The sequence below is a fragment of the Vanessa atalanta genome, chromosome 2, assembly GCF_905147765.1.
Source record: "Vanessa atalanta chromosome 2, ilVanAtal1.2, whole genome shotgun sequence".
Taxonomy (NCBI): domain Eukaryota; kingdom Metazoa; phylum Arthropoda; class Insecta; order Lepidoptera; family Nymphalidae; genus Vanessa; species Vanessa atalanta.
Window position 1 is genome coordinate 10,610,092 of NC_061872.1, and position 20,430 is coordinate 10,630,521.

At 34.7% G+C, this 20,430-nt stretch overlaps 2 protein-coding genes across 11 annotated transcripts in view; one reads left to right on the top strand and one right to left on the bottom strand.

The window, feature by feature from the left end:
* Window positions 1-15,182, top strand: part of LOC125069305 (ras GTPase-activating protein raskol) — a 146,286-nt gene extending 131,104 nt beyond the window's left edge. For 8 of the 10 annotated variants that reach the window (XM_047678795.1, XM_047678754.1, XM_047678762.1 and 5 more), the window contains 14 exons: window positions 3,409-3,634; window positions 4,451-4,520; window positions 5,546-5,673; window positions 5,997-6,140; window positions 7,547-7,692; window positions 8,087-8,326; window positions 8,998-9,406; window positions 9,856-9,968; window positions 10,288-10,454; window positions 10,863-11,099; window positions 11,296-11,390; window positions 11,475-13,473; window positions 13,553-13,668; window positions 13,814-15,182. In XM_047678795.1, coding sequence (XP_047534751.1) covers window positions 3,409-3,634; window positions 4,451-4,520; window positions 5,546-5,673; window positions 5,997-6,140; window positions 7,547-7,692; window positions 8,087-8,326; window positions 8,998-9,406; window positions 9,856-9,968; window positions 10,288-10,454; window positions 10,863-11,099; window positions 11,296-11,390; window positions 11,475-13,473; window positions 13,553-13,668; window positions 13,814-14,063 — 4,340 coding nt within the window. In that variant the 3' untranslated portion in view covers window positions 14,064-15,182. Of the gene's footprint in view, window positions 1-3,408; window positions 3,635-4,450; window positions 4,521-5,545; window positions 5,674-5,996; window positions 6,141-7,546; window positions 7,693-8,086; window positions 8,327-8,997; window positions 9,407-9,853; window positions 9,969-10,287; window positions 10,455-10,862; window positions 11,100-11,295; window positions 11,391-11,474; window positions 13,474-13,552; window positions 13,669-13,813 lie in introns of all 10 variants that reach the window. The other 2 variants (XM_047678779.1, XM_047678787.1) reach the window with 2 other exon arrangements.
* A 619-nt stretch (window positions 15,183-15,801) lies between these two features.
* Window positions 15,802-18,088, bottom strand: LOC125069378. The gene has a single exon (XM_047678859.1). It carries the CDS (start codon window positions 17,985-17,987, stop codon window positions 15,942-15,944), a length of 2,046 nt encoding a protein of 681 aa, XP_047534815.1. The 5' UTR covers window positions 17,988-18,088; the 3' UTR covers window positions 15,802-15,941.
* Between the last annotated feature and the right edge of the window lie 2,342 nt (window positions 18,089-20,430).

Genomic DNA, 20,430 nt, shown 5'->3' on the forward strand with positions numbered 1-20,430 from the left:
CGATATCTAAATAAACAAGGTTACGAAATATTTTATTAAGCTATTTATATTCGATAGACTTTTCGAAATTTGGCACTGTATTTACTAAATTTACGAACAGAAAGACGATGTATGGAATCCTAAAATGCAGACGTTCACCGTTACGAAGTTAGTATTCTGATCGTGTTATGTACGTTCCAATACTTTACTTTCGAAGCCCATAAAACGTGTTCCTCTGAATCTTGTTTTGCACAATTCAAGACACGCATAAAACATAAATTTGATTCAATTTGTCTCATATGTTAAAACCAATGTACTGCCAATGATAAACCTGCGTCTTTAACAAGAATAATATAATACATTATTTTTATAAGGTCCAGGCCGTTTATAGTAACATCTTGTTTCCAAATTTAAATATTTTCTTTATGTGCAATTATAAAGCAAAATATTGGCACTATCGATCAGCTTCAGATTAACGACTTCATTATTGCAGTTGTCACACCCTCATCTAGGGACTTTTACCTGTTTTATTTATTTGATAGAGCTGATGTTTACTTGGGTTCATAAAGTAAACGTTTACCTACATACTTCTTATATACAAATTATACAATTCAACAGCATAAATATTTATAAATAACATATATTTGGAAGTGTTATTATATCGCAGTACTTCCTCGAGCTTATCTCTCTTTTATCAGTACAAAGGCGTGATTGTTTTCATTAATATCGTCGGTCCAGTTAAAACGTCTAAAATAATGAAATTATCTATGAATTTTGTGAATGACTTACTTAATTATTTTAAAGGGTGGAGTCGATGAAAATTTGTTCCTTAAAAATTCTGTGTCACTAAAATTATAAAAGTAAACTTTATTATGTATACTTGTTGTACACTCACACGATGACTGCTGCCTGTATTTAAATGAAATGACTTGGGTAGTTCCATTTAAATATATTCATCAGTTATCGTATGCTTTTACAAGTTAGTAGAGTTTGTAAGTAGAGAACGGGTAGGGTAGAGATTAAGTTAAAAAAATACATATATTGAATGGGAATTATTACAAAACATAACTTCACATACTTACTACTGGTAATGAAATCGTAATTTCTAGAAACGAAACTGATACCGTATTTTATGAAGTTTTCTCTTCAAATTGCTTAAAATTCCAGGAACCCCTTTTGCAAGTGTTCCGTGTTGCGCGGCGAACTGCAATAATTATGTTGCAATGACTCACTGGAACCAAGCAATGTGGAAGTTTATTGGTTTTAGGTCGTTCACCTCTAGAGGGTGCAACGAAGTTTTGTTTTTTTATTTATCGAGTAATTGCTTCTAAGACTTTGTTTTTAATACTTGGTTATAACATTTCGTTACCTACATTAGATGCATATTTGCTTATAAAAAGCCATCGAGCTATGCTTTAACCACTGCAAGAACTATAATTTACGATCCGTTCATTATTATTATGACTATTTTTTTTTTAAAACATATTATGAAAACTGAAATTTGTATAATTCATAGTAACGTGTAATTCTATTAATAATAAATATAAAAGAAATTCGTCTAACAATCTGAAGTAACCGTCCTCAAAAGTCTATATAAACGTAATAGATTTATCAAATTTATATGAAAATCAACTAAAAACCTTTATAAACAGGGTGCGGTCATAACTCAGTACGTAACAATACATCCCATAACCGAAGTAATAATGCTAATAGGTTTGAAGAACATCTGCTTCGTTCACACGTCGGCGTGTTGACATGTCATTACGGTATAGTCGGGTTATCGGATAATTTAAAAAAAAGTCGTGTTTGTTTATTTTAACGTAGACATAACAGCTTGTACTTGAGTAAAGATAAAAGAAAAATGATAAAAAAGGATATTTGTATTGTAACCGCAGTAAAAAAAAAGTATAAACATTAATTTTAATATACAAGAGCAAATATTGATTACTTCTGATCAATATTTAAAAATTAACTTTTGATGTGATCAGCTTTAAACAATCTGAGCTACGTGGGAGATATTTCAGGACTTATTTAGTTAACACGTGTCATATATTACAAGATCTAGTTAAATTCAAAAATAAATCAATCAATTAAAAAACATATTTCGCTTAGCAAAGACCATATCTGTATGTATAAAGTGTTTTCTCACATTATACTTATAAAATCGATTATTTCTTAATAAAACTACAGTTAACATATATGCGTGATCCACGAAAAATCCATGTCACAACAAATAGTTTGTTCAAAGCGCATATTTAAATTACTTACAACGGTGCACGCGCAGCGGTCACGGCCGGCGTGTGCGCAACGTCCGCCGGAAACCACGCTGCAGTATCGCTGTGCTAGCGATAGAGAACTATCGTTTTGCTGACGTGTGTAATACGAGATATAAAACTTTACAGCTACTGGTAGCATAGCGAATGCTATGTAAACTTACCTATAATTCTTGACATTCAATATTATTGTGTAATAAACAGGGCCGGATTATCTAGTGGGTATAAGCAACTAGGTAGGAATACCAAATCTAGACTTTCGCTTAGGCAAGCCAAAGTAGGCAAATATGGTATTAAACTTCATTGTTAGTGAAATTGTTAAAGTCCAATATTTCTATAACATACCTTCGTGTTATAGTAAAAAATAGCGTAATCATAAATAACCCTACGTTTGGGTAAAAGTCTATTAGGAAATTAAAAATGGTTGTTCCAAGAAGTGCGTTGCCAAGAGGCTTCGACTTGGTTAATCCGGCCCTGGTGATAAACAATGTACAGCAACAAGGTATGCCTTGTTGTTTATTTACAATGCAAATAAGGTATCTAGGTAGCTTTCAATTCATCGCATGATATATTCTTATCAGATTTTCTTGGAGACGTACAGTTACAGAATATAAACGAGAAATTCACTTTATATTAAACTAAACTAAACTTAATTACGCATTCATCTGAGGATAATAATTATTCTCGGTTTTATAAATATTATAGGTTAATTCGATATTACTGATCAGAGATTTTTTCGCTAGATAGTGGACCAGAGTCTCAATAGCGTACATCATAAACAATATTACCGACGTGCTTTGTACACGGCCATTTTATTGACAAGGTTACTTTAAATCGGTTTTGATTACGACTGGAAGGAATACATATGAAATTTTTCTTACGTTCCCTGTCCTGTTGGGGTAAAGAATATTCAAATTATTATTTATTGTTTAATGCGTAAATGATGGGTTGCGAGATTGTATCTATTACAAAAGTTTGGCGTGATTTGTATTAACTAAAGTTGACTATTCTCAGACGTCTTCGTAGTTAAAATATAATTATATTGGGTGTAAACATTTTCTTTGTAAGAAAGCATATTTTATTCTATGCAAATACCGCTATGTATAAATTGCATTACTTTCGGTAGAAAATGCTTAATAAATCCATCTTTTTACAGACACATCATACGAAAAGGCATGTCGGCGAGGTTCAGCCCCCAGCACGCCAGTCCCTGGTGCGCAGGCGCAACACAGTCCTTCGCGTCTGGCCTCCTTCTTCTTCTCCAAAAGATCATTCAGAAGTAACCCTCTCAAAAGGACTAAATCAGCAACAAAGTTAGAGAGGGAGCGGGCGCTGGCGGCCGTGCCCACGCACCCAGCGACACACGCATTACGAACCTCAAGGTAATAATAATTTCTAACAATGAAAGGTCACGTCTGTTCAAACGTAATATTTTTACAGTGGCTTAACGCGTGAAATGTATATCCGTCTAATACGAAGTACAGTTACAATACAGAAAGTTACTCGTTCAGACCTGTCTGTATATTGTGTCTCATAATATCCTTAAATGTCTATTGAAGGCAATATAAATCCTAGGCTCAGACCATTTATATAATTTGGATAGATAAAACAATTTATTCCATCGCTAAACAATAATACTTTATATTGTTAATAAATGAGTGAGCCAGTGTAATTACTGGCATGAGGGTTGCCACTGATTCATTTAATGTTCTAACGGTATAGGGAGCATTCAGCATAATGCGACACAATTCAGTCTCACAATACTAAAAAGTAACATTATTTTAACAAATAATTGAATACAGCGAAATAAAACTATTTAGAGCGTTATGTCGTGACGCCACAACGTTACACGGGGTGTTGTAATTTAGTTAGTGTCGCCCCGCCCCGTATTTAACGAGGCGCTCTAAGTATTTGCTCGACAATAAACACGAAACAACTACCTTGATGTATCAACAAATTAATTAGAGAAAGGGAATGTAGCTGTATGTTGCTATATTTAATCACTAAATAATATGCAAATGGCAAACTTCCACGACACAAGTTATTTGGAAAGGAAATAGTTTGTGACTAAGAAAGTTCCTACTAATTGAGTAAATTGAATTATGTTATGATATAAGAAACAAAAATTAAATACAAAATTGTAGGTAACTTAATTATATGTAATATTGTAAGTTCAAAGCTTTTCTCTTCCATTTCAGATCTCATGAAAGTCTTCTATCAGCTCATTCGCCGGCTGTGTCCACGATGGACCTCGGACCACCTAATCAGGTAAATGATCCAACTATAAAAAATAACGTACTAAAAGTTTTACATTTGTGTGAAAGATCATTGGCTAAATTTTATTTTTATTAAAATCCAAATTACATTTATAAACTCATAATTTCATTGATTGTACAATGAACAGTTATAAGGACTTATGTTGATGTATGTTGTTTTGCCTGACCCCTGAGAAATCTTACATAAAAAATATCGAACGTATTCCATATGTAGATGATCCGTTATCTCTCACTATGTCAGTAAGGTTTTATCGGCGTCTGCCGTGTAAAGTATTAGAAGCTTTAAATAAAGAAATTATATTAAAAAAAAAAAAAAAAATTGAATTAAAATCAAAATCATTGTATCTATTGTTAAGATAAAGCTCTCGACACACAACGGTATTTTCTTTCCATATTTAATTTACAGAACCGACATATTAATTTGCAAAAAAAAAATATCGTTTTCAGAATCTTGTACATAAATGATTATAGGTAAAAATTATACATGACAAACATAGTCGCTTTCGAAATTCTGAATCATACTTAAATAATAGCTGGGCTGTATCGCAACATTACTGAGCACTATCTTGGATCTCGATATGACGCATAGTTCCAATTTTGTAAAAAATTAAAACGAGTTAGACTCGTGAGTCAGTTTGCAATCAAACTCACTAATTGTTATTTTATTTTCTCGATGGATACTTAGTAATTGTTAGTGTTTTATTCGTGGTTTTAGTAATTTTATGGACATGTTTTAAGTCTAATAGTAGCCAGGCTGCGCGTTAAAGGCGAGGGTCAAAGAGTTCAAACGCCATTCGAAGATTATCTGTCTTAAAAGTTACCGATTTGCTCTTTCAGGTGAAGGAGGTTAAGTACCATTAGTTCTGTGTTACTAGTATCAAATAAAATTATTAGGAAACCATGTGGTACACAAATGAAGTTAACTCAGAAATGAAATATGTAATTTTAATATATCTTTGTGTAAGTAACATGTTGGTTTCCTGGCTAGTTAATCATGCTTTTATCTTTAAATTACAGGTTGAGATCCGAGCTCTACACTCGTCGGTTTTGGGCAGACCACACTGTTTCGCATTGAGCGCTGAGAACCGCGCGCCGCGATATTTCGCGTGTGCTTCACGAAAGGAACGAGACCGCTGGATATACAGGTATTTATTTTTTACGAAGAATTATTTGGTTTTGTTGTCGTTTCTATACGTGACAGTCAGAAATTAAATGTACCCTTAAATCAAGTTTGGGTAAAAGTAACCTTGTTCAAAGGTCTTTTCTAGAATATTGTTATTTTATTGTATTGAATATACAGTTAAATAAAATATTATGAGGTTAAGATTTAACATAAGACTTATAACTGCTTTTGTATTCTAAATTTAAAAAAAAAAACCTGTACAACATTCATTGGTTAAAAAAAAAGTATTTGTTTAATCCTATTTCTAACCTTCGTACATACTAAAGCAATAATATTCCATTTTAGTTTACGGCAAGCGGCGCGACCGGATGAAATTCGCACTCGCAGATGTGAGAGGACCGTAAAACTGTGGCTGCTGGAAGCGAAAGCTATTCCTCCCAAGAAACGATATTACTGTGAAATTCTACTCGATGACACATTATATGCAAGGTTAGTAAATTTATGATACTTATATATCTTTTTGTTTCTATAAAAAATCCTAAGCGTCAAAGCGCAAGTTCAACTGTGGTCTTAATTACGATGTCCTGAAGCTGTATTTTTGTGTTATTACATACGATGTACATATGATATACCGACTATCAGGTACAGTACAAGTGATTGAATTCGTTAATGAATAATTGGAGTAGATCATGGATTAAGAATCGTGCTTATAGAATTGTAGTTTTCTTTCGATATTTTACGTATTTCACGTTACTAAGTGGATCACTGTTACTATAGCCATTGTGCAACGGAACATTAGTTCGTTACGAAACGGGTGTAACAACAAAATATTTGACCTCGCCAGTTAAATTACCAGTTTCACAATAAAATTAGACTTACTTTTATAAACTAAGAAATAAAAAACGTTATAAAATAAATATTGGTTTATAATAAATTGTAATCGTGCGAAGTCGGGCTGGGTTGCTTGTTATATATAAATCATTAAATTTGGTATTAAAAATCTGTGGAATGAAAAACGTGTTATCTCTTTCTAGCAAGGGTGTTAAAATATTAAACCTTTCAGTCCTGTCAAATGTCAAAAAAAGTCACGTATTAATTGGATATACAGTTTAGAGTCTAGAGTAAAAACGGCATTTTATGTACCTTATATTTAGAAGAAGGATTTTTTTTTAAATTTAATATATTTTAATAATTGTATGCAATATTCTCATTTGTGGCAAAATCATTATTTGCTTTGAACGTTTGAATTTTTAATTTATTTATAGTTTAACGTTTGTGTGTCTGACTAACCAATTGACATCGATTAAGAGAATTGCAAGATCAATTTAGGAATTCAACATCAACGAAAATATAATTTTGAATACTCAATACTCAATCATTTATTTATTTATTTGATTATTATAATATTGAGATTATTATAGACCATTTTGGGAACAGCAAAATATTAAGAGGAATTAACTACAAGTGATTCTGAGTCTATAATGTTAGTTAAGATATTTATAAATTTAAATTATTCATAATTAAATCTTTATTATTATTATTTAATAATTATCAATTATAATTTATCATGTTAATTATCACCAATAGTATAGAATAATTTAATAATATTTTTTGCATTCATTTTATCACATATATTTATTTGTAATTTAGTAACTTGTTTTAGATTTTTATCGACTTATATATTTACCGCACTCATTTATAGTACGCTATTAACTTGTAGAATGTATTTTTAATTGATAGAATGGCATGTCACCCTAGAGTCACTTGTAGTAAAATATGATTTCCGCGTACATATGAATTTCGAAAAATTTAATAATTTTTTAAAAATATTACTTGAATATTTGTTAAGATCTCGTGTTTTTTAGTTGTGTTTAACAAGTAATATATTTTTTCAGATCATCGTCTAAGCTGAAGACGGAGCTGTGCTTCTGGGGCGAGGTGTACGAGTTCAGCGCGCTGCCGGCCGTGCGCGCCATCCACGTCAACGTGTACCGCGAGCCCGAGCGGCGCGCGCGCAAGCGGGACAAGCACGCCCTTGTCGGTCAGTGACCCTTCAGATTGTATTGAAAAATATTTATCATTGTTGCGTCTATAATTAAAGTACAGCAAAATACCCTTGATGTCATTACCTAACATGTGTGATATATGTATCAATTAGCTATTATACAAATTGATACTAACTACTACTACTAATGATGAATGATATAAAGTTTAATAAATTAAAAATGAATATAATTTAATTTAATAATTACGCAATATAATTTGGTCTTGCTCATTTATGTTATATAACATTGCAATTTTAAGTAATAGCCTAAAAGTCTAAAAAGTATTTTTTTAGTAATATCAATAAAAATATTGAATCGTCTTCCTCTAAAATTAGTTAAGTATAAAATAATAACCAAAGCAAACTTCAGTGATGTGAATGTCATCAACAGGCACAGTCCGCATCCCGGTCGACGACGTGTCGTCGCGCTACCTCAACGAGCGCTGGTACCCGGTGAGCGAGGGCGACAAGCCGCAGTCGCCCGGCCGCGCGCCCGCGCCGCCGCCCGCGCTGCGCATCAAGTGCCGCTACCAGTGCGTCGACGTGCTGCCGCTCGACCACTACGCGCGCTTCCTCGACTACCTCAAGAAGAACTATCGCCGCCTCTGCGAGTACCTCGAGCCCGTCATCGGTTAGTAATGCGACTGTATTATTACAATCAAAAGTCAAATGTTCATACACGTGACCCCTGAGTGCCGCACGCGTTACAATTACTAATATTTGAAATTGATCGGTTTGCGAATGTACACGTACAAAAACAATGTCATCGTTCTGGTTTTTTAGTAGCTAGCTTATAAGGCAATAGTTCACAAAAACCTCAGTTTGAATCTTAGTTAATCCTACCCAATCCTAGACCAATAAAAGTTACTTATATACTCATAATATAGTTTGTTGGAATGGCCGACAAACTATATTATGAGTGAGGGAATGAAGAGAGCGCCTCTGTTTGTGCTAAAACACACTTTTTATAGAATGTAATATAATGTGCGCAGTCGAGAATGCCCGCGGTGGTCGAAATCTAAAGACTTACTTACTTACTTATTGTTCCAAAAGAATGTTACAACATTCATTTAACGAAACTTACTGGTTAACTGATAAATAATAACTTACATATATATTAAGTATACAGGAAAATTTATTTAATTATACTATCGACAGTAAGACATTTTACAATAAATAGTAGTAAAAAGTAAGTTTTTTTTAAAATTACTTTACATTGAAGCACTAGCTTAACCAAATGAGTATCAACGCAATGAGTGTTTCTTGAAGTACGATACTACAATTTTTCCGTTCTACTTTCAGGCGTGAAAGCGAAAGAAGACATAGGCTGCGCGCTGGTGCTGTGCATGGCGGGCGCGGGGCTGGCGCCGCGCTACCTGGCCGACGTGGTGGCGCTCGACGTGCGGCGCACCGGCGACCACTCGCTCACGTTCCGCGGGAACTCGCTGGCCACCAAGAGCATGGAGGCGTACCTGAAGCTCGTGGGCGACCAGTACCTGCAGGACACGCTGGGCGAGGCGGTGAGCGCGGCGGCGGGCGCGGGCGCGGCGGAGTGCGAGGTGGACCCGCAGCGCGCGGGCGGCGGCGCGGCGCTGCGGCGCCAGCAGGCCGCGCTGCGCGACGCCGTGTCGCTGGCGTGGCGCGCCATCGCCGCCTCCGCGCCGCGCTTCCCGCCGCCGCTGCGGGACTGCTTCGCCACGTTCCGCGAGAGGTGATGCCATTGTACTATTGCTAGCTTTGTTGCGCATATACAAACATCTCTTAGTTTATACATGACAATTATAAAGTTTACCGTATTTACTTCAATTACTCTCTGCTAATTATTTAGATTAGTTAAATCCTGAAAACTTGTTATCAGTTGACATTGTAGAAACTGAATAATTATCGTTTACAGGAGAAGGCAAAAGTGACGATCCATTTAGGATAGGAATAGTTTTCTGTGTAACCAAACCAAACGTAATATCAGTATCTCTGTCACTGGATACAAAGACATGATACGCATACAAAAAGTAATATCAGTTATAAAACAGCATAACTGCATAGCTTCTTAAAAAAACATCCTTTAAAATGTCTGTGTTTGTGTTAATTTTGCATGACTTTGATAATAAATTATTTTTACCATAGAGTTTTTTAATAATAAGTTTAAAATTGTTTTTCCAGGCTATCGTCTATGGGCCGTGAAGATATATCGGATAACTTAATCAGTGCATCTATTTTCCTTCGTTTCCTTTGCCCCGCTATTCTCTCTCCAAGTCTATTTGGAATAACTCATGGTAAGTAAAAATATATTTTATCATACCGATAATTGCAGTACCAAATAATAAAGATACTATTGATTGGTAACACAATTTATTCAAAGATTCGGAAAATCGTTGACACTTATTATGGAAACCTAATCAATCATTAAAATGATGTATAGATAGAAATATTTACGAAGGCGCGGCCCTCCACGCTGAATTATCAGCGTTAGTTATTAGTATCATTTTTTAATTTAGTATAACCTTTTTCTAAATTTTGAATTTCTTTAATTTTGTTTTTTTTTCAAGGCATAATTTTTTTATTTTATTTTTAATAATACTATGCTTTTGACAGAATACCCGAACGAGCGAGCAGCGCGTAACTTGACGCTGGTAGCGAAGACGCTTCAAACACTGGCTAACTTCACACGCTTCCAAGGCAAGGAGGCCTTTATGGAGTTCCTCAACGATTTCCTCGAACAGGAAGCGCCCAACATGAAAGCTTTCCTTCGATCGATATCTGTAAGTTCACTTGACTTGTGTTCTGATTTTTTTATTTATTTACAAAAAACTTATCTAATATTATTACAGTAATCCAATGCGTTAGTTACGATGACTACCAAATAATTATTGTAATAATTCCTCAGTTTACATTTAAATTTAACAATATAAATCAATTTATAAAATCCCATAACTAATTAAAAATAATATCAATAATTCAATATCAAAATTAAAAATACACAAATTAATATTCAATAAACAATAACATAAATGTTTTATACTTTCTTGGTAGTGGTTAGCGACAGTTTACTCTTAGATAAAAATGAGTTTATGTAATAACACAGCCAAATTCTATCATATTTTATTTATAATTGTAAAATAATGCGTAAATTTGAAAAAGTTAATTTATACCTGATATATTCTCTCCAGACGCGACCACAGGAACAACAGCAGTCACAATCTCAACTACAACAGCAACAAGATGGCAGCCAACGTAACTCGTCCGCATCACAAGGTTCCATCACTGGTTCAGAAGGTTCTAGAAGCGAAGTAGCAGTGGATGCTGATCCAGAATGGGCACCTCATGTTGACTTGGGGAAGCAACTGGCAACGCTGCATGGATTGTTGGCTGATAGCTTACCCAAACTTCCTGCTGGAAAGATACAGGTTCATATCCTTACTATGTTCTTATTTAAGCATTGAACAAAAAAAATCAATAAACAAAGCCTTAAATTTCCTACTCTCTTAGGTAAATTTTACGCTTTGTATTTTGGGTAACCAAGTCAATCGCTAATAAAGGATGACTAAAATTCAAATGCATCATTCATTGTGAAAAGAGACCAATATAAGCTTTTTATCGCAGGAGCTGGATCCATTGTCTGAAATCTTAGAGGACCTTAATAAGAGATTGATGAGCAATGATAACGGACCGGCACCAGTAGGTGATAATATATTTAGGTAAGTATTTACAAATAGAAAACCTTCTTACCTACCTACACTTAACAGTTAACACAAGATTTAATTTTTTTAATTTTATTCTAGATTCAATGATCCTACTTGCAATACACCAACAAAACAAAACGTCGATGTACCGACCAATGGTCCACTAAACAACAACTTCGCTCACAGTTCACCAATAATGAACAAAAATGGCGTGCAGTTCAATATAAGCCCATCTAAATCTAACGCCGAAGAATCTAAGTACAAAGGATCTTATGTAACCGTATCGAAATCGCCCAGTTTCAATTTACGCTCAGCGACGCTTCCGAGGAATGGATACGGATCGAGTCCTGTCAATCAAAACGTAAATCCGGACCGATACAGTTCTCAGTACAATAATCAAGAGCACTGTGTTAACTTGAAGGTAGTTCAGATCGGCTTCGGCTCAGATCAGTATCCTAAAGGCATTAGCAATGGCATCAACGAAAGCTTGGAGAGGAGATTCCAGGAGAGATATAAACCGAATAGCTTCAACCAGCAAACGCACTACCATAATTCTAACTATAACAGCACTGAAAGATCACCGAGCAGTGACAGTATCAACCACAATTATAGTGCCAACGAAATGCAAAATATTATGAAGGAAACGGCGACGTTGGACGAGCTGTCGGACCTCCTGAAGTATGCGGATGATTCGGACATAGTCGATGAAAAAATCATGAATAAAAAAAACATGTCACAATCCAAATCAAACAATAACAACATTATTAATGGAAACAAAAATTCTTACACAAATAACGGCTCAAATGTTTCAATCAGCGGATTATCGAATGTCGCGAGCTCTGGATATCAAAGTATTGCAACATACAGCCAAAGTTCTAGTCCCATCGAAAACACAACGCACTTACATCAGCCATACGAAAACGGCGGGCAGCCAATGAGTCGTTATTCACAGCTAAATTACCAAAAACAGAGGGATAAACAGTATTACGACAATAAAAATGAGAAGTTCTATCCAAAGAGCCCAGTGCAACAGAAGATTGAATATGATATTCAGAAATATGGTATACAAAACTTCACAACGGCTGACAACGTACAAAGTAACACAAATGCCAATACTAAAATAGCTCCTCTCGTTTTCACGAATCCTGTCTACAATATGGAAGATAATCGACAATCGCAGGAAATCAAGAAAACCAATGAGAACAGAAACTCCAAACGATGTCCATGTGGCTCATCCAGTTCATCCATCGATGAGGAGGGTTTGAGCACTGACAACGTGGAGACTAACTCCGAAGAGGGTTCTACCAACTTCAATGATGATGGTAGAAACTTTGACCAACAGAATCGCAACAATACCCACCGAAAACTCACCAGAGATAATTGTAATTACGAAGATTTGTACCAGAGGAGTAATCAAAGTCACTCTCCTAGAATAAGGGAAGATGAGTCTTCTAGTAATTCTCCAAGTTTGAGAAAAAGTAGTAAAACACGAATGCCTAGAACAAATCCTATGCTTTCCTACTCGACTAATCAAAATCAGCTTAACCTTAAACACTTCGGCCAAAGAGGTGAGTCGTTGTATGAAAGTAAACCTCACCACATTTCCACGGATTCTGGCTATCCAATGAGCAGATCTGAATCAAACGTGGAAGAGGTAAATAAAGAAATGTACCGACTTCAAATATCACGAAGTCAAAAGGCGTTGTTCAACATGGAAAACTCGAAAAACTCACCCGAAAAGTTTTTGACGGAGAGTTCTATTCCGGAAACGAATTATCCTTTGGATAGAACGTATTCTGGCGCGAAAGTATCGAGTAGCAGGTTGAACGAAGATTTGGAAAGACACCAGGATTACTATGGTGTGAGAGAAAGAAGAGAGTCGCCTTCCAAAATGTTTAATCGAGAGTCGCATTCTAGTGAGGCTAGTGAAAGAGCGCCGGTGAGGACCGAAAGGGATTTGCCTGCAAGAGATAAGTTGCAGCGACGGCTTAGCTTAGAATCTGCCAGGGAACTCACGGACAGCTCTGACGAAGTGGACGAAACGTTATACAGTACAACGGGCAGACGACGCACTAAGCACCACAGAACCATTGAACAGGTCGGTTTATCTTTTAAGCAGTTATTAGTATTTTGGGAAACATGAGCATGATATTGACAAAATAATTATGATCTTTCAGTATGAACGTGAAATAGAGAGGCTAAAATGTTCAGTAGAGATGCTGCGAGGACGTCTGGGGCCAACTGACTCTGGTCAGGACCACACTGATGCCAAGATGAAGGCTATCATATCCCGGTAAGAAAACAAAATAGAAGTTTAGTAATGTATGAATTAGAGATGTTAGACTCAATTTAAATTTACACAATAACTCAGTAACCTTTATAATTCGAATCGAAGCTAGTATTTTGTTTGTGAAATAAGTGTATCAATGTACTTTCAGACTGATTTGTGTCGAAGAGGAGCTTCGGCGAGAACAGCGCAAGATGGCGGCCGCGCTGTCACACAAGCAGCGTGTCATCGAGGCGCAGGAACATCGCATCGCAGCTCTCGACGAAGCAAACACAAGGCTGCTGTCCGCACTCGTACACTTACAGCAACGAGCCCCCCACCCCGCCCCCGCACACAACACCAACCACAACAACTCGCACTCGCCCCACTCGCAACATTCGCATCAGGAATTACAGATATGAAATTTCAGTTAGAGACGATAGTGTTGCTAGTAACTTGTAGTTTTGGGAGTTTTTAAATTTTTGTAGGTTTCGGTACGACTGCCATTGCTCCTGACTATTTTATTGGCTATTCCTTCACGATTTTTTTATAATAATTAATTGCATTATGTGAAGATGGCTTTATATTATTGCCAACCCCTCGATAAACTTATAGGGCATTTGTAGAACTAGACGTGGTTAACTTGAAAAACGTGGATAGACAGGATATATTTATTATTCAGACTAACAAACAAGTGTCTGCACAAATCAGAATTTTCTATTCGATTGAATTTGAGCATTTCTTATAAATCTTACAATTAAAATAAGCTTATATATTTTCGTGTAATTTGCAATGATTCTTGTTATATGTCATTTTTTAAACTACATTTTTTATCACAACCATTTACTCTGTCATTAATGTGTACTTTTTTGTTGAATGTTGTTTCTTTAGTTTTAATGAAAATGCTTTAAATGACATTAACATTTCGTTCTTTATCAGTATTCTGTAAGATTAATTCTGGGTTAATGTTTTCACAAGTGACAATTTTTGTTTTGTTTTTTTTTTTTGTAACAATGATACCAAAGACGTTGAATATCCATTGGACAGTAGAGTTGCTAGTTACGACAGTTTTGGAAATCGTGTCCTATTTCTGCCACACTGAGGTCACTTTTCGAGTGTTATCTATAACTTTGACATTAATCCTTAATATTTAGAAACTGTCCTGACTAGCATCAATGCTCGTTCTAAACTAGAGTGGTAGTGGGAACATTAGCGCCCCCTATGTCAAATTCTAGTTTTATAATTTAGAATGTTATAGATTTTATAATAATGTAAGACTTGTATCATAATATTGTAGCAAATATGCTTATTCGTAGTGAAACCGATTAATAAAGAGAAATATTTTTAATACCCTCGAGTATTAGTATGAATGTAGAGTAAAAATTAAATTGATATGAAATTATGATTGAATAACTCTGATGCATTTCGAAAATGCTTTGAACAAATTCAATACCCATCATATTATATTAAATTAATTTTATGCATTGCAATTTATACGGAATCAACAACTTAGTTGTTTTACAATGGAAATTATTTTTAAGCCATAACTTTGTAAAATACCTAAATAGGTATATTATTATAATATACTTATCACATTAAATTATGGATTACGTATTGAAGACTTTCATTTTTTACGACCTTACATGATGATCATTTCTATTAAAATAAATAAATTATCTGTTTAAAATAATATTTCGAAAACGACAACACACATATGTTTAACGTAGTTATTCTTTAATAATTTAATTCATACGTATATAGAATAACATCATGAATACGCGAACTTCCAGCTCGCCACATTTATAGTCAAACGTACTGGTATAAGTTTTATGTATATTGGTCTAGTAGTTTTCTCTCAGCGAGACATAACAAATGAATCTCAATAGTCTCCTAATTTTTTAGTATAGACATAATTTTAATTACACATTAAAACACATACTTCCTAATAAATTAGAAATTTGTCACTGCATAACTAAACGTCCTTATTTACATTAGCTGTTTCTATTAACAGCAAATATTAGCTGATGGTCTAAAATTTGTTAATCATAGTCATTTAATGTTACCAGTTTCACGAACATGAACACGAAAAACAAATCGTCATATCAACCCCATTACATTTTTAAAAAAATATATATTCATTTGTATTATAACGATTAATATTTTAGGACGTACGACTATATCTATATTAAATATATACCTATTTTTAGCAATTTTTATGACTCAGGTTCATTATTTGACACATAATTACCGTTATTAAATTGAAAATGCATTTTAATGTCCAGTGATTTTATGACAAAAAGTTATTCTTGTGGCTCAACACCGTGGGGAGGACAAACATATCGCTTCTTGGCCATAGCAAACTTACGTTCCAACGTCTCTTTTGTGCTATACGGATGCATTAAGTGCAAATCTTCTATGCGACCATAGAGATATGAAAAATATATTTCACGAAACTTTTTATCTGGGAATTCCGCTTGGCACATCGTCCGCCACAGCAAATTGTTTATTCTCGCGTATGACCTATATAGCTCCAATTTATATTGAAAAGAGGATTTCCGAAATTTATCATTCAACTCTTGTTTATGTATCCAATTGGTGTGACCAGCATACATTGGGTCTTTCTTAGGAGAAACATGCCCGAAACTCTTTTGTGCTAACGTCAAGAACGTCTGCCAAAAAGCTATACTTTTGCGTAACATTTCTTTCTTCGCATATCGCGTGAAGGGACCGTAAATGCGCATTCTCATCCACTCTTTCAATTCGGGTACTAAATGAATATCTGGTAATTTAGCCGCAATATTGATACGCCTCATTTGGCGCAAGGCACATTTTAAGTAGTCTTCTGGTTTCGGAGCTTCACCGAGACACGTTGCGGAAGATTTTTTAGCTTTTTTCTTTTTCTTATCTTTCTTTTCTAGGACAACACCATCACCTATGTGAAGCGCGCTGTCTGTGTCCCAAATTCTTTTAAATTCTTTTTCGATGTAAAGATGCTTTTGATCGAGGTTGTAAATCGTTTGATAGTTGAATTGATAAGGAGAAAATTTCGTTGCCTTTTGAAAGTATGGGAGTTCTTCTGGACCAAATGTGCCTTCGTTTCCATAATCGTAATGATGTCCACATACACATTTATTTTCCTTCACATACTTCAACACGGTGTTTTGCCATTTCTTGACGCAATCACAAGGTTCAGGTTTCGGAGGTGGTGGTTTTGCTCGGAAACCACAATGTATGTTAATGTATTCTCCGCCGATATATTTATAACCACCATTAATCAGATCACCATCTGGGGGTAATATAGAGACATTTCCAAGCACGAATACTGTTTTTCCGTGTATTTTATAAACACCGTGGATCTGATATTGCGCATTTGGAATACCAGTATTAGGAGCAGTAAGCTTTCTTCGTTTTAAACTTTTACTCGGTCGTGACATGCTGATACCATAACTTTTCTTTACCTCTACACACATTTTAGATCCTCGAAGCTTATGACCTTGGCTTCTTTGAGTAAAAGTTTTTACAGCGACTGTGGTGACCGAAGAGTATGGTTCAATTTTCACGAAACCTGCTAACTTATCACAAAACGAGCGATGTAGTCTCTTTTTAGGAGGCGGAGGCGGAGGCGGAGGTGGTGGCGGTTTGGGTATGGTAGGCTCTTCTTCATATGGCTCGTTAAGATCGTCTAAATTTGGAAGAGGAAGTGGTTTAAATGGTTTCCTTTTAGGTGGCAAATATAATACCGCAATCATATCTTGCAAATATGGCGATTGTAAGGGAGTAAGATTTTTTGTTTTTGGTTTTTTCTCTGGTGATTCTTTTACATCTGTAGCCCTAAATCTTTTTCTTAAAAGTTCCAGTAAGTTATCAAGGCCCAGGTATAAGATGGCCGATAATATAAGTCTAGAATTAAGGTCGTACAATGATCTTTTGCCTTCTATCGGATGTCCGTAGGTAATAAGAAACAGCTGAGCTAACATTTTTTTCGGGTCATCACGACCAAAATGAACACAATTCATAAGGTCTACATTGTTTGGTCTTGGATATAATCCGAGTTGACGCATAATACTTGCAGTTCTTACAGGACGACCTTCAAGTATATCCTGATAAATAGAGAATTCTAAAGAGTTCAATGCATTTCTTTGAGGTACACTAAGGGCTTGCAACCACGTCGGACCAATCAGTTTTTTAACAGTTTTTAACACATTTTTTTCTTTTCGTCTTCGGATCTCATTAAGTTCTTGCATAAAAACTTGTCGTTCTCGAGTATGCCTCGAATATAGGACCTGCATGTGACGCTGCTCTCTCATCTCATGGCTCTCCTCGGGACCTCTCTCTTTATGCTGCATTTTAAAGCAAAATTATATTTTACCACAAAATATTTAAATTAAGCGCAAGATTTTGAAAAAAATAATATATTCATAAATGTGTATTACATATATGCTATAAAAATGACGACTGTAATGTCAATATAATATTTTTTTTGTAATTTGACATTGTAATTGACATTAAATACAAAAAGGTAGAAATCCGCATACTGAATATTATATTTTATCGAATTATATAATAATATACTCCGAATATTTTTCTTGATACACTGCCATCTGTTATCGAATAGCTAGAACTAAAAAAAATATTTGTTTTAACTGTTTACCATAGGTATTGTTTTCCTTTAAAGTTTTATCAATATTTCTGAATTTGTTCATTTATCAAATAATAAAATATGATTTATTTTTTTTTGTAACTCAATGGTATATCCTTTTACTTTTATTGGAATAAAGCCTTAGATTACCTAATACAATTTTATTTTATTTATTCTTTAAATATTCTAGCTACATTAAGTTTTGACTAATCAAAACATAAGCCACCGGATAGGAAAAGAAAACAAATAGGAAGAGTGGATAAAAAAATGAACCTATGTTTAGTTTTTTAAATGTCATTATCAATTTCAAATAACAGTTACATAAATATTCACGAAGTCGATCGTTTCATTTGCAACCCCCAATAAACTCTCTCTATGTTTTTAACATCAAATAGATACATTTTGCGATTATTAGGCATTTTTAACATCCCATTGTATCATTCAAATATTTTGAAGAATGTTTTAAAGGAACAATAACTTAAAAATCATACATTGTAAAATTAAATCACTAATAGCTAAAAATAAATACTTTAACATAAGATGGAAACGATTTCAATTCAGTTATGTAAAATAAAGTCGCATTCACACGTCGATGTTACGTCAATAAATCACGTTTAAATTAATAAGTAACGGACATCGATATCGGAGCGAAACTATTTGTTAGTCATACACATCAGTGACGTGCGGTCGCGATCAGCTGTCTGGAACTCGGCCGGTCCACGACCCGCGGGGTTGAACGCCCTGCCATCCATCACCTGAATAATTCCTCACCTCATTCATACGCACCGGCGAATCCATCTCAATATTTAAGTCCATACATTGATCCGGAAACCATCAATCAAAGGAACTCTTACCGCAAATGTAAAATCGATCTATTGAGATAACGTAAATATCACTAGTCAGTGAACGTTTTACTAAATGCATTTAGCATTGTAGGGGGTGTCTGGTCTGTAGTCGCTTAAAGAAAATTGTTCAAACATCGTTGACACTCTATAGTAAGACCGTTATTATAATTCTCTATAATATTAAGGCTTTAAATTTAGGAGTTGTGTATTTTTTTAACAATAAAAAACCTTTTATGTTATTTTTTTTTCTGTAACATCATATGTTTTTTTCTAATTTATTAAAGAAATTCGAAAATTTCCTCACCAACTACTTTTTTACGAAATATAAAAGCGAATACGATACTGTAAAGTAATCAAAATTCTTCACGAGTTAGCAATTCTATTAAGACCGTTATCGTTTCTTAAACGAATATAATGTGAGTACATAGTTGTATTTGGTTCTTTAACTCCGTTGTGTGACCTTTACTCGTAGTGTATAAGTTCAATAAATCCGAACTGTTCTGTCGTAGGAAATAATTTTAAGTGATGCTCATTGTCTTAATTATGAATTATGATAGCTTTGATCTTGATGTGATGGGCATATGCGTTGTAAGTTTATATAAACGTAATCTATACTTCTCTACTTGCTGAACCAAACATTATTAGCATTAACAAAGACGTGAAAATTCTATAATATTCATTGAAATTATGAAATGAGTGAATTACAAATTTAACTCGAGATTTCGACTAATATTTGATTGTGTAAGACATGTGTATGGTGATCTAATATCTCATGTGTTACATAAAACAGCGTAACGTCTAGTAATTTTTCGAAAACGCCTCAATTCGCTAAAAGAAGTAGCAATGCCATGTCCGTTTAAGTAACACGATGCCATTGGTGGTATTACGTATTATTTTTTGCTGTAGCAATACCTTTTCGGGTGCGTTGAACCCGACTTTCTTGGTTTTCTATTGAACAAGATACTATCTATTGCCTAGGCAGGGCTAACCGGCGCATGCGACGTTCACTTTCCACGTGTCAGGAAGTAGGTATCTGCAGCACTTTCACTCCATTCAAGATCAGAGACCGCTCCGCCGAGCGTTGTTGCTTCTAACAATAACTCGATGCTATTGTTTACGACTTAGGTACTCTTCATCGGTCATAGCCTTATATTTAATCATCTCTAACTACTAAGAATGTAGCTTCTGTCTTACTAAAATAACTTTGAAAACCACTGTTCTCTTTAAGTTGTTAGAGATTATTGTATACATCATACGAATTAATCGTTATTTAAATTTAATCGTACGAAAGTTTTTACATAAAAT